This window comes from Anas platyrhynchos, chromosome 3 (assembly GCF_047663525.1).
Source record: "Anas platyrhynchos isolate ZD024472 breed Pekin duck chromosome 3, IASCAAS_PekinDuck_T2T, whole genome shotgun sequence".
NCBI lineage: Eukaryota > Metazoa > Chordata > Aves > Anseriformes > Anatidae > Anas > Anas platyrhynchos.
The window spans coordinates 42478220-42499008 of record NC_092589.1 but is presented as its reverse complement, the minus strand read 5'-3'; the positions used below and the strand labels follow the sequence as shown (position 1 = coordinate 42499008).

Below are 20789 nucleotides of genomic sequence, written 5' to 3'. Positions count from 1 at the left end.
TAAGTAGTTCTGTTGACTGTGGGGTGCATGCGCCCATGTGTAAGCATTAATTTGAAGTTTAACTTGATTTTTAAATTTCTGTCAGATTGACAGAACAAGATTCTTTAAACACCTTTAATCAGTTTTGGAGAATTGAATTGCTGCTCTAATAACTACTAGTAATTTGGTAACTGTGGCAGCATTGGTTTGAACATGGGATGGTACCCATGACTGTGGGATGGCTTCCATAACTGGGGTGTTGGAATGGAAAAATACAGGCTTTTTAGGAAGAACAGGCAGGGGATATGAGGAGGGGGCATACGTCAAGGTCCTGCACATGGGCTGGGGCAATCCCAAGTACAAATACAGGCTGGACAGATAATGGATTGAGAGCAGCTCTGAGGAGAAGGACCTGGGGGTGTTGGTTGATGAGAAGTTCACCATGATCTGGCAATATGTGCTCACAGCCCAGGAAGCCAACCATATCCTGGGCTGCATCAAAAGCAGCGTGGCCAGCAGGGCAAGGGAGGTGACTCTGCCCCTCTGTCCTGCTCTTCTGAGACCCCACCTGGAGCCCTCCAGATCTGGGGCCACCAGCACAAGAAGGACACAGACTTCTTAGGATGAGTCCAGAGGAGGGCCACAAATATGACCAGAGGGTTGGAGTAGCTCTCCTATGAAGAAAGGCTGAGAGAGCTGGTGTTGGCTGATGGAGCTAGCGTGACTGACTTTGGACAGAGTGGTTCCACAGATTCAGCCAGGTGTGGCAGTGGGAATTTGCAGCTTCAAACTAAATTCCACAGGAAGAAATTATCAGATTGCCTGTGGGGTTCCGTACATTATTTTATTTTAAGAGGGCATTGTTAGCATGGTGTGAGTCTTTCTGATACTTTTCTTTGATGTTACTGGCAGGTTATAAATATTGTACCCTTTTTGTCAATTGCATAGGTTTAAATGTTAGTAGCAATTTTGAGAAAGATAATCACTAGAAGCTTTTATTGTGGTCTTCCAAAAACACCCCAGTACCTTCCAGGATACAGAACCTTAAATGCATGATTCTTATTACACATTTTTTGAGGATATAATGTGTTTTGTTTTTATTTGGTTTTGGTAACTGGTAGTGTTCTTGTAGATATGCTTTGTTGGTGTTGTGTTTGTTTTTTAATTCAGAGCTTTGCATAATTTTAGCAGCTTCTGTGGTTTCAGCAGAAATAAGGCAATAGATTCGAACTAAAGCACTTGGTCTCTAAAAACATCAGATTGTAATACCTTGTGAGGAAGAAATCTGGTGATGACATTTTGATTGTGGTGTGTTTTTTTTTTTCTTGTTGTTGTTGTTTTGTAAGCTGCTGAAACATAAGGCAAAAGTTTGTGTTTGGAAACTGTGACTTGTAAGTTTCCTGGTATGCAGTGGTCTCATCTGGAATTGCCTAATGCCCGTTCTGTAATGCAGGAGCTCTTAGCATTTCCTACTGTGCAGACAAAGCAGGTCTGGAGCCGATGGTTAGTCCGTAACCGCATGACATTTTGCATTCAGTGAATATTGTGCTGAAAGAAGACAAAACTTCATTTGTGAAGGGGGATGAAAAACCTAATATGGAAAAAAAAACAAAACAAAACAAAAAAACAACTTTTTTTTTCTGTGAATTACATCAAGGGATATCTGGAAGCTGTCAGAGAAATTGGGAACATAGCTAGAGTGAAAATAGAAGAAAAAAATGAATTAAAAACAAGGTTGTAGCTGAATTGAAAGGCAGTTTAAGACATCTACTCGCTGACTTCTGTGTGATCAGCACCCACCACATCTTGCTGTGCTCCAGGGCTTAGCAGCTGCATTTCTTCATTTCCCCAGGTGCAGGCAGGTGTTTAAAACAACTTGCTGGCAAGGATTGTTGGCAGGATTTGAAGATACCAAATGGGCACTTGCTCTATGAGCTGGGAAATTACCTTGCAGTCTATTCCAGTCTGTTTTTTGTGAGTGATAGCAAGCCTCCCATGTCTGCATTGTCTCGATATTTCCCATTGTTAGTGGATCAAGTTGCATGAAGCTGTGACAGCTGTGATTAGCCTTGCCATTTTCACTTCCAGTTAAGTAGTTAGAAAAACTGTTTTTTTTTTTTTTTTTTTTTTTTCTTTTCACTGTGTGTGCCTTGAAAGTCCAGTGGCAAATCTCCAAAGGTGCTTGTTTAACCATCTGAGGCCATGCATGATTACCATGTATTGTAATGACAGTGGTAATTACCCTGCTTAGTAAGCATGTACAATTCCTGCTTGCTTACAGGAAGATTATTTGAATATTCCCTACGTGTAGCTTGGGGCAGTGGGGAGGTGGATCCCCGTGCTAAAAATAATAAAAGAAGATGCACATTTGTGTGTTGCATCAGTTTTCAGCATGCTTAAACTAATGTCTTGAGCAAGAACATGTCTCCTTTAGCTGATATTCTGAAGTCTCCTGACAAGTTTAACTGCTCCAAACTAAATAAAACCACCCTTTGACATGTACACACACACACATGCAGGTCATTTGTAGAAAGCTGCATTCACTGTACAGGTTTTTTCTGGGGGAAGTGTAATGAAGAAGCTAGGTGACAGCCCAAAGAAAATGTTAATAGACACGCTGGTTTGGGGCAGTGCAGCAACGGAGGGCTGCTGGCTCATGCCAGGACAGTGCAGCTCTTCTAGGGGCAGTGTCCATTGGACCAATACATCCTTTCTTTTATAAACCTGAGTGCCTTGACCAGTGCAGTCTCTTTATCCTCACAGTGGTAATCTGGTTTATTTATCCCTTCCCAGGTAACACATGAAGATGGGGATGTAACACTTCCATGTTTATGTTTTGTTCTAAATTCAGGAGGATATGCGCTTCACGGGCAGATTAAATTGCACAGAAGATAGCAAAGAATCTAAATGCCGTGAAAAGGTGTGAGTAACAGGTGACTCCAAATAACTTGGGGCAAAGCAAGCTTGCTCGCAGTTTCTTGCTGAAAGAAAAGGTTAATAACGGTTCATGTGAGAAGCGAGTGGGAAGAAAAGGTGGTGTTAGCTTTAACTAAAATATAGTATTTTGAGTTTGGTTGCTGTGAGTTGAGGCCTCATCTAATTACACAAATGCTCTCTGAAAAGGATGTTAGGTGTCTGTGTACTTCTCTGGTTTCTTTGTCCCCCAAGAAAAAGAATTGGAGAATGGATGTGTTAGGTGTATGTTTAAAGTTAAAAGATGTACTTTTAAAAAAACAAACAAACAAAAAAAACAAACGAGTGAAATCCTATACAGCTGTATTGGCATTGTTAGATTTCCGGAGAATAGAAGGGGCTTGCAGCATTTGCTTACTTTGGAAATGATGCATTGCCTGTTTATGGGTCAGCACAAAAAAAGGTAAGAAAGGGACACAGGGAAGGGGCTATCAGTCAATGATGTGGAAGAAATTCAAACACTCAACTGTCTGTTTGGGGAAGAGACACCTTTTTTAAAAGGTGTTGCTGAGCTGTGTTAAGGGTGCATTTAAACTTTTCCCAGTTTAAATGATTGTTGCACTTGTTGATGTTTGGGACAATACTGAAACAGATTCTAACATCTTTTCTAATGGTGGCAGTGGAGCAAAATGAACCCTTTTTAGGGAAAGGCCCATTATGAGGCTTTTGTTTTAGTTTGCTGTAACAGGACTGTAACAGGTTTAGTGGGGACTGTTAGCGTTAGGTCAGAGGTTGGACTCGATGACCTTGAGGTCTCTTCCAACCTAGAAATTCTGTGATTCTGTGACTGATCTGAAAGTCTTTTCTACTTCTGTGTGCTAGAGCCAGAATCTCTTGATTGCAACTTCTGGAGATTCAGTAATAAATGCATCTTTCCAGAAAATACTGATTGTGTATCACTGCATGTACTCTCCTCTTGAGCTGACCAAAGCAACTGCCAGTATGAAGTATCTTGTACAACTTCCATAGAGGTGCTTAAAAATAACCAGACATTCCTCTTTTCTGTTTTGCTTTAGTTGTAGAATAATATTTTTGTTCTCTGCTTTGGTGAGTTTTATGTTTTGCTTGAATGTAGTTGATATTTAAAAAAAGAACATAAATGGTGTTCCCAGTAGGCTAAGTAGCTATTGACCTAAACATTTAAGGCTTAGCTTGGAGACTTAAGATTAAAGTAGAAATTACATAAATGAGCTGTTAGCTCCTATATTTGAGGCAGTGATTTATTTTCTGTGCTCTTTCTCACTGAGTTTTTAGGTGTAAAGTAACAATAATGGCATTGTTAAGAAGAATAAGCAATGGAAATGTAATTCTGCCTCCATTAAGACAGACCCTTGAACCGCAAGTTCATGTGCACTGTTGCCAAGCCAGTGCTTTCCTTCTGGTGCATCCATCCCCACAGCTGGAACTTTCTGAGCAGGATACGTCCCCTGGCTGCTCCTGGGCCATTTGAAAGCAGCCGTGGCTGGGCAGTGGACCTTGTCCATCAGCTCTGCAGGTCCAGCTAGGACAGCTCCCGCTGGCTACCTGTGCTTTATGTGGTTCAGCCCTCATCATCATCTGGCCCTTCCCTGGGACTGCAACAATGAAAGGAATAATGCAGGCAAATACCTGAACCCTTCTCGTTCCAGGGACCTGCCTGCTTGAAATAGTCGTTGAGTACATGTTGCAGTGTTGGCTTACATTTAGAAAGTGTCTGGGGATGGTAGCGACAGCCTGTGCTATGAGTTGCTTTGGGGAGGTACTTCATTGTGTAATGCCTGTTCTCGATAAAGCAGGATTACATTCAATTTGGAAGGCAACAGTGAAGAAGCAAGTGAAATGTTTTGTGGTGCTATTGTAATACTGCAGAGTGGCAGGGCAGAAGCTTACACTCGTACCTAGGCTGTTTGCTCATGATCTCAAAAGCAGGGAATATGCAGGGAATACTTTTTAAAAAGGTCTCTCTTCTCCAATGTATAGGCATGGGGCAGAAGGTCCTTACCCTCTAAAATGTTAGAAATGAGTCCTGAATAAGGTGTTTTGAAGGATGGAGTATGCATGCCTAAAAAGCTTGCATGGGGGGGCTGCCTTTACTGTTTGTGCTTTTGTAAAACAGTCTGGCACATCTGACAAAGTGAACTGGGGTAATAAATTGAGGCTTTTTATTATGATTATTTTCTTCATGTGAATCATTGAACGTGAATTAAAATTGGAACTTGACTGTGGTTCACAGAGGAGACTAAAAAGTACAAAATTGATTTTAAAGGTCTCTAAATAATTAAAGATCTCCAGATATCACTACATATGGGAGTGTGAAGTTACAATTAGTTCCGATAAATAGTAATAAATTACTGCTGTATTTAATAATAATAGTAAGTATAAATGTGTGGGCTGGAAATTATATCTAATGATATCTTGATACTGTGAGGAGCTCTGCTAGACTGCAGTTAAAATGAAATAAAATTAATTTCATTCTTGTTGCTTGAATTTAATATAAATTTGTGTTCTAGGGGGCTTAATCACAGGCCAGGGCTCTGTACCTCTATTTTGTATGTACAGTACAAGGTCTGTTAAAAATAAACAAGCTCTATCTATACAATCAACATTAGATGATTACTGATACAGATAATATCAGAGGTGTAATTAAAGTTGTGTGCCTTAGGGTGTTTTGTTTTCTTATTCCTTGTGGTGTACATCAGGTTTTTTTTACCCTGACTCTGGTTAGCTGTAGGATTTAAAATTGTCATTCAAAACTACAGGTACAGTCTGTAGTATTCAGGTATTCTGTGTTTCTTATAACTCAGGGTATGAAGGAGGAAGACTTTTTTTTTCCTCCACCAAAGGATTTTTATTTTTTTTTAAATACAATTCTGCATTAAAAGGTATTTGTTGGATTTTGGTATTACTGATCTGGAAAGATGAGCTAAGCTGTACAACATGCTTTAACAGGTTCCCTTGGTTTTGAATGCCTTCCTTTTTATGCAGTAAATAGAGACACCTGACTGCGGTTTGCTAAATTCTATTACAACAGTTGTAATTATTTAAAGTTAGATGTGTCAGCCATGATTTAAACACTTCAGTTAGCAGTTTAAAAAGGTCTGTCTCCACCCCCACACCTTTTGCTTATTTAAAGCTAAAGTTTAGCTCGGACTAAAAAATGTTCTGAAAATCTTTGTAATGGACAAAGGAAACTAAGTCATGATGTTTGTCAGTCCTAGTACAGGCAATATGTGGTTTTGTTGTGAACATCAAGGCTGTTAATAGTTGCCCAATTGTCATAAATAATAGGCAAAAATACAGCTAAGGTGGAAGCTCTGAGCTGATAACTGATGCCAGCCCAAACAAGCCCAGCGAATTTGTGGAGGAAAGATTTATTTCCCTCCCTCCTACCCCTTCAGACAAATTCTTGATGGCATGCCTCTAACTTAGGAAGGAAAGAAACTTGAATTTAGATCATAAAAAAAAAATAAATCATAAAAGTTTAAGTAACATCTAGTCTCAGAGAGAAGACACATCTTGGGGGGGAGGTGGGAACAGAAAAGAAAAACGGAAGCCAGTAGTAATGCAGCAAGACTGAGTCAACAGGGAAGGGATCCTTCAGAAAAGGGGAATTCAACCCAGTACAAGACGTCATAAAATACTTGAGATAAATGTATGGGAGGGAAACCAGAAGGGTGATAGGTCTGTGAAGCAGATGGTCTGCGCTGTAATGTGTCACCTTACAAATATAGAAAGTAAATTAAATGGTTCCTTTTCTAATTGGTAGTTAAAAGAAAAAGTAGATGGGGCTGTGGTGGTGAGTACTTCAGTTCTGTGAGCTTTGCTTGTTTTGTCTGGTTAATAAGAACAAATATCTCTTTACTTAACATTCTACAGTCTGAGAGTAATTCAGTCTGGTGCAGTGAAGCACTCACGTAAGAAGATGTCATGGCCAGCTGAATATGCCAAAGAGTTCCAGTAGAATTTAAGGATGAAGGGGTTGCTCTGTTCCACAAATGTGCATTTTTACCTTCAATATGAGTAGCATGATGAAATTACAAAAATTGTGTAAGAATAGTCAGTTATTTAATCTAGTTAAGACCAGCCAAGCTTACCAAGAAACACAGGGTAACCTGATGAACCAACAAGAAGGAGTGACAAGGAGACAAGAAAATCACATTGGACTAAGAGGATTTACAGAGGTTTAATTACTGTCTTGTGAAGGAAGGAAGCAGGACAGACATGAGTGTGCATATCAAAACTGGACCTTGGTTTAAATAAATCCAGAGTTGGGCAACCAAATTTTAACTACAGGGAGGAAAATAGATCGCTTTATCTAAGTGCTTGCCTCTAAGGGATCAAGAAAAGGGGTGGGGGAAATGTATGAAACAATGGAAAGGTAGAACATCGCCTGTAAACAATGAGCAGCTGGTGAAACTAAATCCAAGGAAAAGGAAATACTCCCACCCACTCTCTTTTCTCTATCCTTGTTCTCACAGGATTAATGTTTACATTAAAAAACACATCTCCTGCAGAGACTACTAAAGCAGAAAATTCTCCTGAGAATTGAGATGGTTTAGATTTTCATATAGGAAACAATTAGGTGTTACAGTAAATAATCAATTTTTAGAAAACTATAGTTATCACACTTCTCAGCATAAGCATGTTTCTGAGTTTTTTTGTTTGTTTGTTTTTCAGAAGCAAGTGTCTCTCAATGTGTCATTGACATAAATGAAGAAGCAAATACTGACTGCTTTCAGAAACATGGTGTTGGTTAGGTGTACCAGTGTTCTCTCCAGCCTGGCAGTGTTTGTCTGAAGAACAGCCCTACAACATGCATGACCTACGACCTCTGCATGCAGGTCATGAAGCCCTCCAGAGGCTGGAGGAACATTTCCTTGGTGGTGTCATTCATTCACTTCCCCTTCTTTTTTTCATTCATGTCACATTAGGTCTTCTTGTCAGTCCTTGAGATTTATGAGATCCATTGTGAAGTTTTCAAGAGATGATGTAGGAGTTGTAAGTGGGGTGTGGATATTTTGGTATATCATGCTGGAGACCCATCTAATCTAGCAGATGGTGGCTGGTGTTTATGCCGCCATGTGTTGTTGTACAGATAGGTCCATAATTCCCCACAAGGAAATAACTTTTCTTTTGATGCTCAGGTTAAATCCTAACCAATTGCCATTAATGAGCAATAAGTGGAGTTAAATGTTTTCAGAGGGTCTTTAAACTTCAGTGTGCTCTTAGCAAGTATTGTTACTCTTGTTCACCATGTTACAGAGTACGTCTGCAAAGCACTTTGTATGCCTACTGGACTTATACTGTATTTGTTAATTTTTTACCCAGGTATGTGTGTATAAATACTTGACATGTGAATTGCTTTTGTAGGCATGTTCAAGCAGAAAACTCGTGCTTCAAAGTCCATATGTCATGGATGCAAAGTACTTTCTTGGGCATGAGGAGGCCTCATGTCAGTGTTATCTCAATGCATACTTTTGAAGCTTGCGAAAGGAAGGTGTTTAACTTCTCTACTTAGGGAGAAGAAAAGCTTTTATTACTGTTTGCATTGAATTATGGCAGTTAATCATTGTGCATGTGTGTGTGCATGGAGAATGTGCTCATGAAAGCAGTAAACATTACAATTCAAGTTGTTTTCTGCAACTGATCTCAGTAAGATCTACCCGTGTGTGTTTTTTTCCTGTTAGATTCTTTAAAAATATTCTTTAAATCCAGTGAGTGAACAGCATCTTAACCAAAACAATGCTCTTGTGTTGTTTGTTTGTAATATTGTTATATATTCTGAAGCACAGTAAAGCAGAAGTATAGTTTTTCAACCTGAAGTATAGTTCAATATACTGAAGCAGTAGATGTGACAATTCACGCATTTGTCAAAGACAACCAAACAAAACAACAGCAATTGCATTGTTTTCTTTATTATCACTCATTATTCACTTGGCATTATCAGTTTACTGTAACTGAAGGAGGAATACAAAGTTGAAATAAAAGAAACTGTTGTTTTTACCAACTGTATAGGAAAGCCTGTAGTAAAGCTTTCTACACACTTAGTGACCTTTAGTACAAGAACATGCTGGTGTCTGTCCAGTCCAATATCTTGTATTTAACTTCTGTCATAATCCTCTTATTTAAAGAAAGGTACAAAACCTCCCTGCCAGAAAAATGTGGTGTGATCTTACTCTGTCTTAATAGAAGTTGTTTTAAATCCTTAAGAAGGATGCTTTATGTCTCCTTTTACAGTACTTTTTCTTTTCTTTTTTTTTTTTTTTTTTAAATTTTGCCTATGATGTCTGTTTCAAGAACTGACTTTTTTATGTGGTTTTTAATGCCCTTTTTTTTTAGTAATAATCTAAATGTATGCACTCCTGAAGAGAATAAGTGATACTTTGAGGAATAATTGTATTTTTGACTTTGCATTCATTAAATATAAATGTCTTTATAAGTACAACAATACTTATAATTTGAGCACTATTCTATTTTGGAAGAAGATACAAATATAGGTTACATAGTCCTTATTAGCAATTGTGAAAATACTTCTTTTTCAAATCTGTATTTCCATTAAAGTTTGTAATATAAAGGAGAACAAAGTCTTTGGTAAACACACTTTTTTTCCTCCTGTTCTTGAAATTGTTTTAAAGACAACATATTCTTCTACCAAAATCATTCAAGCAAGACATTTAATTTTGTTCTGTTTTGCCAAAGTAAAACAAGAATTATTTAGATTGTAAGCAATGTTGAAATAAGTCGTAACAGAGAGGAATATGAACATCCAATGTTGCCTTTTTGTGAATCTTTTTGTTCATGTTTATTTGTGGTCAGTTGGAAGGAAGTAAGCACTTTGCATCCTGCTAAGAGTGGGAGGCTTTAAATATGTATAGTTCGGTGTTAACTTTTTTAAAACATTACTTGTGACTGACATATCCTGGTGTAGTTTACTCTTCCCGCTAGCGACCTTGAAAGTGTGCCTGTGTAATAATTGGTTATTGCTGGAACAAAAGATAGTTCTGTCTAAGATTTGTTTGAATTCAGGAAGCTGTGTTTGCCAAAGTAAAAACTTGGTGACGCAACCATGTCAGGTTTCAGCAGCCACACCTCTGCGAAGCAGTTTCAAGTTTTCAGTTTTAACCTTTGTTCATAGCTGTATTCCTCTTCCAGCAAAACATCAGAGGCAGTTTTCTTCCGTCTCTTGCAGTGGAGCTGTTCTGAAGGAATGCTGAGGTTCAAAAGGAAAATTGGCAGCAATTACTATTGAGGTTGGTGGGCTTCAGTAGCTTTGTTCTAAGGTAACTGAACGATAGAAGGACAGATGGACTCTCTTCCCAATACTTATGGTAAGGATAACTCTAAATATTCCTAAGTATTGAATCATGTAGGTGGTAAGAGTTTTGTAGAACAGGATGTTATACTGAGCTGTGTTTGATACCTGGAAAAAAAAAAATGGCAAAATGCCACCACTGGACTCCAGTTGCCTTCCACTGCGAAGGGATGATGGATCATACATATATTGACCTGGCATGTCTTCACTGCCGTAATACAATCTTCAGTGCTGCTCCTGGGCACTGCAAAAGTGTCGTTTATGTTGGAGCATAATGCAAGAATACCTTTCCAATGGACCATGCTGCTGAAAGCACTTCTTTTAGAACTGCATGAATATAGTTGTCAGTGTTTTATGACAAGGATTTGCTCTTCTGTAATTATGGATTTATAAGAATCCCTTCAAAATTAGTGATTTCTGGAAGGCAATTACAGTTCTGAAGCATATTTCACTGAGCCTACTGAGCTGATGAGTCTCCTTGCCTGTGTGCATTGACCTCTGTTCCCGTGTTGCACTTTAGGGAGCGCAGGACTGGGTATTCGATTAGCACAATGTCTCTCCGTTATTAAACTGAAAGTGACCAAGTAATTACAAATTAGATATTCTAATTGCTTTGGGGAAAAACGGCTATTTCCAGAGTCTTGAAATCAAGTCTTGAAGGTTAACCATTTCACAAGTAGATCCATCCATCCTGGGTCATTTGTATTTATGTGCGTCCATATGCATGCAGCTAACTATCAAATACTGCAGTTTTATAGTGGAGCTTCTGAAATTTGCCCTTCAGAGGCAGAAGCTAACATTTGCCAAGCTTGCAAGTACTTTGTTGTACTTAAAGTTGTTTGCTAAACATCTGGTAAAGCTGAAAAAGTCTGATGCTCTGTTGGATGTTTTTGAGCTTCATCATGCCCCATTCTTGCAGTGACTTGGGTGGATGGAAGGGCAGAAATCAAGTCCTGCTCTTGGAGAGTATTCAGTGCCTTGTTAATACTCCTCTCCAGCCAGGTACAAGGCTAGGGGTCAAACTCTTGTTTAGAACAGAAGGAAATAAAGAAATCAATCTTTTGCAATTAGTTCGCGAAGGACCAATAGTAGTGGGTGGTGGAGCCTCTATAGTTTCTTTGTCACTGTATTTGGCTATGCCTTATTTTCTTAATGCCCCAAATTATCACCAAGTAACTGGACAGCTTCATGGAAATCAGTTTGTCTGTGGTGAGTTACCTTTAAATATGGCATCAGCTTGAGTACAATGTGACATTCATCAGCATGGTCCACAGCTGATGAGTCAAAATGGGCATGCAAATTTCTTCTTTTAAAAGAAGGCACTTTTTCCCCCTAACTTGTCAAGATTGCCAAGTTTCTTTCTTATGTTTCTGCTTTTGGAGTCAACTTCTTCCAGAGCTACTCAGCACAGCTCTTCTCTTAATTGCTGTGGAGGGGCTGATACAAGTGTACTCTGTACCATAAAGGACTAAAATGTAGCTTATAATAGTCACAGAACAGCAAAACAAATTTGAAGAATTGAGGTTATTTCATGTCCAGTATTGTTTGACTCAATGATCACCAGATTCAGAGGGTGTTTTGTTTTGTTTTTCCAGACTTTAATATGGCTACTGAAGTATTTACAGTGGTTTACCTCTTTTTTTTTCTTTTTTCTTTTTTTTTTCCTCCAGTTTTTCTCTTTGAATGCATTCATAGTCGTTGATATATGTTGACTTTCTTGCTGCAGTGCAAATGAGGACCTACCATACTCAGTGTGGTCAGAGTTTGCATGTGCCTAGGACACAGTGAATGTCTGCAGAGAATGTAGCTTTAGCTTTACTCAAAGTAAATCTCCTGTGTGTTAGATGCAAGATAGCTGAAGTGAGATCCAGATCCTCAGAGTGATAACTCCCAAATGATAAACAAAAGAAAGCTGTGTGTGCCTCTAAAGAAGTTTGTAGAACGTACTTCCACTATGAATCAGGAGAGTTGCTCAAGCATCTGATGTTCATCAAAAGTTTCCATGAAAAAAAATTATTTTTGTTTTCCATCCCTGTAATGGTCAGAATTTGCAGGCCTCAGATGAAAATGAAATAAAAACACTTGCTGGAAATGGCAGTAAAAAGGAAGTTCACAACAGCTGTTATAGATGGAAAAGAAAACTCTTTTTTTAGCTTCCAGCATATTGACTGACTACTGCCTTCCCCTTGGACCACAGAGTAAGTAATAAATGCAAAGGTGATGTGAAAATGGGATGGTAGAAGGAAGTCTTGGAAAACACGTGAAATATAATCTAATTTTACAATGTTGTAATTGAGTGTTGCCTTTCTGGCTCTATTTAGATATAAATACAGATATAATTTGCTGTGTGAGAACCTCTGAGGGGGTTAGGATATGCTGTGGTTTTTTGCTTAGTTAGGAAATATGTAAAATTCAGAGCATTGATGACTGAGTACTTACATTTATTCTGTGTGGAGATGATCCTTTTACTTGAGGACAGATTTACGTGATATTCACAGTCAATAAATCATTCTTGCATTGCCTCCCTACAAGACTATTGGCAACAGTGTTCGTTACTCAAAATACGTCTGTTTTCAATTAGCTCAAGGAAAGTTCTCTAGTCATGGAAAGAGCATTCATCTCTACTACCTGCCCTGAGAATGAAACACCCAAATGCATTTGCATGAAGATTACCAAAGTTTACTCAAATAAGTAGTAGTACGTGCTGAGTTTTAAATGGGAGAGGATGGTAAAGATTTAACAGAGCTGCCTTTGAAACTTTCCTAATCCCGAGATTCAGAGTTGTCATCAGTTGTTGAACAGACCCTAGAAAATGTGGAAGTGCAACAAGAACACTTTTCAGATTGGCAAGTTTTTTTGTTTTTGTTTTTGTTTTTTTTAAAAAAAGCAAAAAAAAAAACAAAACATCTGTGGCCACTGCAGTGTATGCTGGAGTGCACAGATCACTGTACAGATGCTGTAATGCATCATTTCTTAAAGGCAAGGCAAGGTGGTGCCTTGCATGTTGTAACTTCTCTTCTGGACTGGATGGGAACACAGCACTTACATTTGTTGATTTAACAGCAGCTTTCTGTACACTCTGTATAAAGTCTTCCCCCTTTATATTTTTGGGATGGGGAAACAGAGAGCTCTAAGCTTTATTTTGTCTTGTGTACAATGCACGGACACCCCTTGCTTTTTGCTTGTGACTCCCAGTTAGTGGTCCCTTGGAGGTTGCTTGGGACTTGTAATTGCAGGTTATAGGACAGGTTGTTCTGTGCTTTCACAGTATTTCTTGTGTAGTTAGTTCCACTTCTCTTGTATTGGCGTTTTTTTCTTTCAATTGAAGAAAAGGCAAAGGAGACTGCCAACTTTCACAAAAAGCTTCCCCCTTCTCTTCAAGGGGAGTTGAAATAGTTTTGTCTGTGACTTTTTCCATTGAAAAACAAGTTTGTGTGAACTGTCATACCTATAAATGAACAATGCCCCATTAACACAGTAAATCCCAAATCCCTTTTTTGAAGGCAGAATGGGTGATCTTGATTTGTGTGAGTTCACCAAAGCAAATGTCAGTTGAGAACTTACGTCTTGCATTTAGCTGGAACAATGTATCTGGCCTTCAAATCAAGCATTTTTTCACTGCCTGGTCAAGGATGAAGAACTAATTTTACTCTGTTTTGCAGTTAGTGAACAGACTTTTAAGGGTACAGAATTAATGTGTGAATCTGTAAGCTATTTCTCCGGTGAAAGATGCATTTTGCTTCTGTACTTTTTGATGCATCAAAGTGTTGATGCAGGTATGTGTTTTTTAAGGAACATCTTGTCAGCCTGTTCTACAAGGAGTAGGGACTTCTTGAGAGTACATGTGCGTGCATGAATCTGGAAGAGTCTGTTTTGTGAACATCCACTCAGCAATGTCTGCTGCTTCTCAAACGTAATGATTTCCATGAAGTAATATTGCCACATTTGTTTAGATTAAAATCACGTTGTTCTTTGTTTGGGCTGCTAGGGAAATGCTAAACATCTATGAATAAGTAGTTACCTTGTGATTACCAGAAATGGGTCATTTTGTAATGTACATAAAACTGAGAGAAATATATTCTGTGAAAGGATCCACTGAAGCCTGTTGCTCAGGTGTAAGGGCTCAATGCTGAAGAAATATGCCATTATATATATATGAAGAGGAAAGGAAAAGAAAGCTCTGGTCATGTTAAGGCCAAGAGATGACTTCTATACTTCATGACAGGCAGTGAATAAGTTAATACAAATTACATTTTCTATCTAGATTTGTGTGTGTTTGTACCTAGGCTCTCAGGTTTTTGAAAACTCAAGCAGATGAATGCGCAGTTCATATGAATTCAGTTATTATATGGGTAGCTCTCTACTCTAGGGCTTCTGAAAAATCACATTTTTCCTTTAATTGAACAATAAAAAATAAGTGCAGATCTTGGAACAGAGAATCTGTTAATTAAGTATAGATTTTGTGCTTTAATCACACAAATATGCTTCCCTTTTACTCTCTTACCTTCTTGGATATTCCATCCCATGCAAACACCTTTTGTTTGAGGAAAATCTTGAAATTCCAAGAAAACACATTTGCATTTGGAACAGGAAGATGATAATTTACAGTGAAACTCCGTATTATACTACTTTTATTAACTGGTTTAACAAACATTTAGTAAGATGGGAGTATTAGCTTGCCCCTGTAGCATTGAGAAAGCAGTCACATCAAGCGTGGATACAACATTCGTACTGCACTCCAGCTCAGCAGGGCACACGGAAGAGGGAAGCACCATCTTCATACACAAATAAACAGTGCCATTTATTGTGCTCAGTTGTAGGGCCGGCGGTTAGGTCTACTTGGATTTCCTAGTAATGGGGTTAGAGTTGAGGCTAACAATTCTGAAGAGTCCTGGTAGTTGTGGAGCTGGTGGAGCCTTTGCCCTTGACTTCTGGGAGAAGGGTTGAACTCCAAGAATAAATAGTGTTTAGACTTATGTGCATCTTGGGTGTCTTAATGTTTTGTTATAGTCAGAAGTGTTCTCTAGAACTTCTCCGAGGGGTTACAGCAGCCCTAAACTAAACTGTTTGGGATGGGCTTGATGCTACACTGGGCCACGAAATGTAGGCAAAAACTAGTAGCGCAATTTGGATTGCTTTTCAGGAACAGATGATGCTCTTTAAAAAGCTCCTTTTCTGTGCCTTCCAGAGAGTGTTCCCTTCCTCCCCTCCCCCCACCCCCCCAAATTTAAACATCCTGTCTCTTCAGATTGTTTGGATAGAGCTCGTATGAGCATGAGGAGGACAGAATAGATGCTGTGTCTGAGGAAACGCTCTATTTAACATAGTCAAAGGGTGATATGTTCCGAATACATAGAGGCAGGGAAACTGCTCTTTATTACTGAAGAGTGATATATTTGAAGGGGTGAATGGGTGGGGAAGAATAAGGGGGAAGGAGGAGGAAGAGAATAAGAAGAAAGTAATGTGATGACTTTCTTCCATCCCTAACTGACAGGATCTCTGCTGCTTATACAACTTATGAAAAGGAAATAGTTCTAATTGTTTTTCATGGATCATTGGTTTATGGGCTTTGTTCCAGAAAACTTTCTTGCAGAGAATAATTTAGTTAAAATGGTGACACTAATCAAGTCAAACTGAGAACGCAGATTCTCAGGGAGTTCAATAACAGGATGTTGATTTTTTTTTGTTGATGCTTTCTCCCAAGCTCAGTTATGGTGGGCTTCCTGCAGCTATTTGACTTTCCTAGGTGTCATGAGAGCTCCATGTGACTATTTTGTTGGTGTGTGAGTAGCTGTCTCTGACAGGAGCCAAAGACCTGTGAATCTGCCAGGGTTCAGGCTGGAAAGGCAGAGGATCCTTAATGAAGCTTCTGGATTTGAGGAGGTGTTTCCTAGAACTGATTCTCCTTAACTACATGTCTGATCCATCTCTAGCTTTGGCAGAGACAGTGTTTCCTAGAGGACTGAGCATGTGCTGATACTGGGTCCTGTTGGCTTTCCCAGAGCTAGGAACAGCAGCAGTTAGTGCTCAGATAGGGCAGAGCGAGGGATCTTGGCTCCAAACCTCATTTGGAGAACAAAAGTTACCATGAGCCATTTCTAAGCATATGTCAGTGGGCCTTCCCACCAGCCTTGGTGGTCTTCCCCTAGGTTCACAGCCATCTCCCTCTTACTGCCTGGCTGCGAATACAGTTCAGGGGTGCATCAGGTCAAGAAAACCAGTTAGCTGTGTTTCAGAATTGCTTCATCTGAGATTCCTAGAATGATCAAATTCCTGTTGCTTAAAATATATGTTTATAAACAATATTATAGTTTTCTGAAGGAGTTCCTTATTGCTGGTAAATCCTGTACACCTCCATGAGTAGGCTTGTTTATATCAAGTTGCTGGTGTGAGCTAGGAATGGAGATTTTGTTCCTTTCTTGTGAGTACAGGCTTTCTAGCTGGTCTGTAGCTCAGGAGTAACCAGTTGTGGTGGTTTTACTCAGGTGGGCAGCCAAGCTCCACCACAACCGCTCTCTCACTCCCCCTCTCCTCAAAAGGAAGGGGGAGAAAATACAACACAGAGAACTCGAGGTTTGAGTGAGAAAGGTTTAATTAAAGGGAAAGGGAATGGGAAGGAAAAACAGATACAAAAGAAACAATCAGTCCACGTGGAAGCACAGAGAGAGAAAAAATTATTCTCTACTTCCCATCAGCGAGCGGTGTTCGGCCACGTCCTGGGAAGCAGGGCCTCAGACGTGTAGTGGTTGTTCAGGAGGAACAGCCCCCTCCCCCACGAGAGCCCCCCCTTTTATTGCTGAGTGTGACATCAGGTGTTATGGAATATCCCTTTGGTTGGTTTAGGTCAGCTGCCCTGGCAATGTCCCCTCCCAATCACTTGCCCACCCCCAGCCTGCTGGCTCTTGGGGGCTTAGAAGGAGGCCTGATGCTGTGCCAGCACTACGCAGCAATAGGCACAACACTGGAGTGATATCAGTGCTGTTCCAGCTACGAGTGCAGAGTACAGCACTGTGCGGTCTGCTGCAGGGAGAAGGTGACTCCAGCTCAGACAGACCCAACACAGCAGTACCGCGAGGTGGTATGAACTGTGCACGGGAGACATTGAGGCAAGCAATGCAGTGGGGTGGCAGTAGCTCCTGGAGCTAATATTGCTGCTAATCACAACATTATATGGAAAAGCAATTGTCAACACTAGGTGTTTCATATGTGCTTTAAAAGATGTACGTGAGCTTAATGTTAAATAGTAGTGCCAGCTTGAAACCTTCTCTAAGCCACCCATCAGCCATTTCATTCAGTGGCATGAGGGTAATGGCTGCAGGGGACGTCTGGTAGCAATGAAAACTTGAAAATGTTTAAGTTAGAGTGAATTTTACAGATCTTTCTTAATGTTATATATAACTAACGTCTTTGTCCAGGATGAGTTTGTTTGATTTTTGATATGTATGTGGTTGCTGTGTTTGCTTTTGCCTATATGTAATTGCCAAACAAAATTATCTTGCTGCAGTATATTTTAAAACCAGTTTAAAAATACAGAATGTTTTAACGTGATGTCAAACATAACCACATCTTGTTTTGTAGAAGGGAAGGAAAGAAAAGGACCAGGGTACTTGGAAGTGGTACTAGCTACAATCCTACAAATCCAGGAGAGCTGTTGAGAGAGAAACATCAAATACTCTCAGAAGTCTTGAATAAGTTATATACTGTCTTTATGCTTGTATTTAATCAAGAAATAGAAAAAAAGCCAGTGCTTCTCTGTAAAGAAGTCTTTATGAAACACTTCTAGCACTTCTGCTGGAAAGTCTTGGCTTTTTTTTTTGGGTGTTGTTCAGGTTTGGAATAGTAGAGAAATGAGGTACAGGTTGCTGACTTGTAAACAGCAACACTTGAACATAGAATGAAGAAAGGTAGGTATTAACTATAGGACGATAGTTTTAATATAGGACAATAGTTCCAGGCTTTTATATGCCTGTCATAATTGTTCTTATATAGCTGTCTTGCCAAGGTTTTTCAAGGAGGTATGACCCTCATACTTTAGATAAAGAATGAGGAAATAAATAAAATAATAATAATAATTTTAAAAAAGCTAAAAGTAGGTTTTGCATAGCTTTTCCCTTTTTAGTTTTCCCCTTTTAGTCTTCCTTTCAGTTATGTTTGTTTCATTTATTGACTGTAAAGTCACTACTGACTAGGGATAAAATCAGAATCAGTTACGCAAATCAAGTGTGCTTTCCTCCTTTCATAGTTCATCTCTAAACTGCTTTGGACTCAACAGTAGCCTGCTGCTTTCAGAGAACTATAAACCCTTTTCCATGGATTACCATTACATTGCATTACATCATCAACTCTTTTTTAATAAGAAACTTGGAGAGATGAAGCTCATCTTTAAATAGGGTGCAGTCATGCTTGTGAGTTGGAAAAGGGAACTTTTTTCGAAGATAACTACTGCAAGCTGTTACAGAGTATGGCAAGATGAACTCGTTTTCAAAAAAAAAAAAAAAAAAAAAGCAGAACAAAAGGAGCAGAAACTGGAAGAAAAAGTTGGTTAATTTGCCAGAAGAACACTGTTGTACTAGCAAGTAGAGGCTAAGAGGGTTTACTATGTGAAAGATAATACATAAATTTTCTGAAAACCAAACGTTTTTGGCATGCATCCCACAGACTTCCTTTTTAGGCCTTACGTTTTACTAAGGATATGAAAATAAGCAGCATAGCATATATCAATGTTATCTTTACAATTTAATGATTAACAAGTTCATTTTAGATGCAACAGTATCTTGTATATTGTACGCAGTGCAGATAGTCCTGTTTGCTGGATACTGTGCAAACCTGTGAATAAAAGTTGCCATGAGCCATTTCTAACCAATTTAATCAGAAGGGCAGTATAGTAGGTTTCACTGGTAGTTCAGGACAGTTAAACAAACCAAAGCTGTTTCCAGCTAAATGGGATTCAGATTCACTTAGCAAAATTTATGGTTTATATGTCTGAGTTGGTTGAATGTGTGAGCCTGTGTTGCAAAGGAGTAAGATGTGGGGGGAAATTCCAGTTTAATTTTGAAAATGTATTTCTGCTTGAAACCAAAACCTAACTAAATATTTCCTTTTTCTTCTAGCACTAAGATTCTTAGTGGTGGGGAACTTCTTGTCAAAGTGCTCAGTGCATACCTTGTAATGGAAATTGTGGGAGAATGTGAATAGAACAGAAATAGACCGAGCGTTTATCTGATAGTTCAACAAAAAGTAAATATTGAGATTTGTTTCTCTTCTTGTAATGGACTATTAAAGTACGGCCGATTTAGGATTGGAGGACTGAAGGGGACAATTTCCCCAAACAATCATGTAAAAAAGAAAAGTTTAAATCTTGTTGAGCCTGTTGCTAGCTCTCTCTCTGCATTCTAACAAATTGAAAGCCTTCATGAAAGACAGAAATGATGAATAAACTGTAGTGTGCCCCACAGAAGCAGCATAAAGGGTCAGAGACATTGTCTTACACCTCTGTTATAACAAGGGATAAGTGGGGAATGGAGAGTACCTGAACTACGGAAGTGTGACCCAGAAAAAAAAATTACTTGAACGGTAGTTAAAAATATGAGAGAGGTGCCATGCAGACCTTGCTGATGTTTCCCACTACAGTACTGCTTGTCCTCCATCACTATGGCTGGAGTCGTATCTCTTGCTTCAGGGCAGAGGGAGCTATTCCATGCCTGAGCCAAACAGTGAGTTGTTGAAGATTTTATTTTTTTCTGTCTCAGATAATCAATGGATTTTCAGGTTTTTCCCCTTATCTGCCCCATCTTGGTTGAAAGACAGTTCCACTCTCTGAGCTGGAACTGGCCTCTGCATTTCCACTCTGAACAAGCCATCCTTTCCCTATGAAGTCTTATCTGCTCTACACAAGATGTACCTACAGGGTTGTGTTGCTTTTAGCATGTAGTTGTTAGTCTAAAGCATTCCAAGTGCTTCAGCTTCCCTTGTAAAATATTTTTTTTCAATCCTCTGAGTAGTCTTCTCTGCACCTGTTTCAATTAAATAGTTTTTGAGGGGAAGCATGTCATTTTTGTGTTTTTGTTTTGCTTTGAATTAGGTAACCACAACCATATACAATTTCAAATAGTGGTTTACCGGTACTTTATATAATTGATTGCTCCTGGGTTTCTACTAAAAATACATTTTCTTGTTTGTAGAATAACTGCAAAGCATCAGTATCAAACAGCTGTTATGAGGGCTAACAGGAATATATGGTCTTTTGTGTTGAGATCTCTCTTCCGCCCTTCATCTCCTGTTAATGGGTCCCTGACCATAGCAAAAGTCATTGTTCATAATAGGTTTTCATTTGGTATGCAAATTTCATTGCATTTGCGTTGCTCTAGCCAACACAAAAGACTGACAAATTTCTGTGAGATGGTTTCAGGAACAATTTTTTCTCCTAACTTTTTTTCTTCCAGAAATCATTAGTGGGTACTTGCTTTTTGTCAGTACATAAATTATTTAATAACTAATTTAACAGTACCTAAGGAACACTGTACTGTCTCTCTTTCTGGATATCTTT

General features: G+C 39.1%; 1 protein-coding gene across 6 annotated transcripts in view; it reads left to right on the top strand.

The window, feature by feature from the left end:
* EML4 (EMAP like 4) overlaps positions 1-20789 on the top strand; it is a 203683-nt gene that overhangs the window by 75935 nt on the left and 106959 nt on the right. Inside the window, exon 1 of one of the 6 annotated variants that reach the window (XM_005015295.6) lies at positions 10107-10259. The exons of the other annotated variants lie outside the window; for them this stretch is intronic. Within the exon in view, the coding sequence (XP_005015352.1) occupies positions 10235-10259 (25 nt within the window). The 5' untranslated portion in view covers positions 10107-10234. Of the gene's footprint in view, positions 1-10106; positions 10260-20789 lie in introns of those variants that run through there. 6 annotated transcript variants of the gene reach the window in all.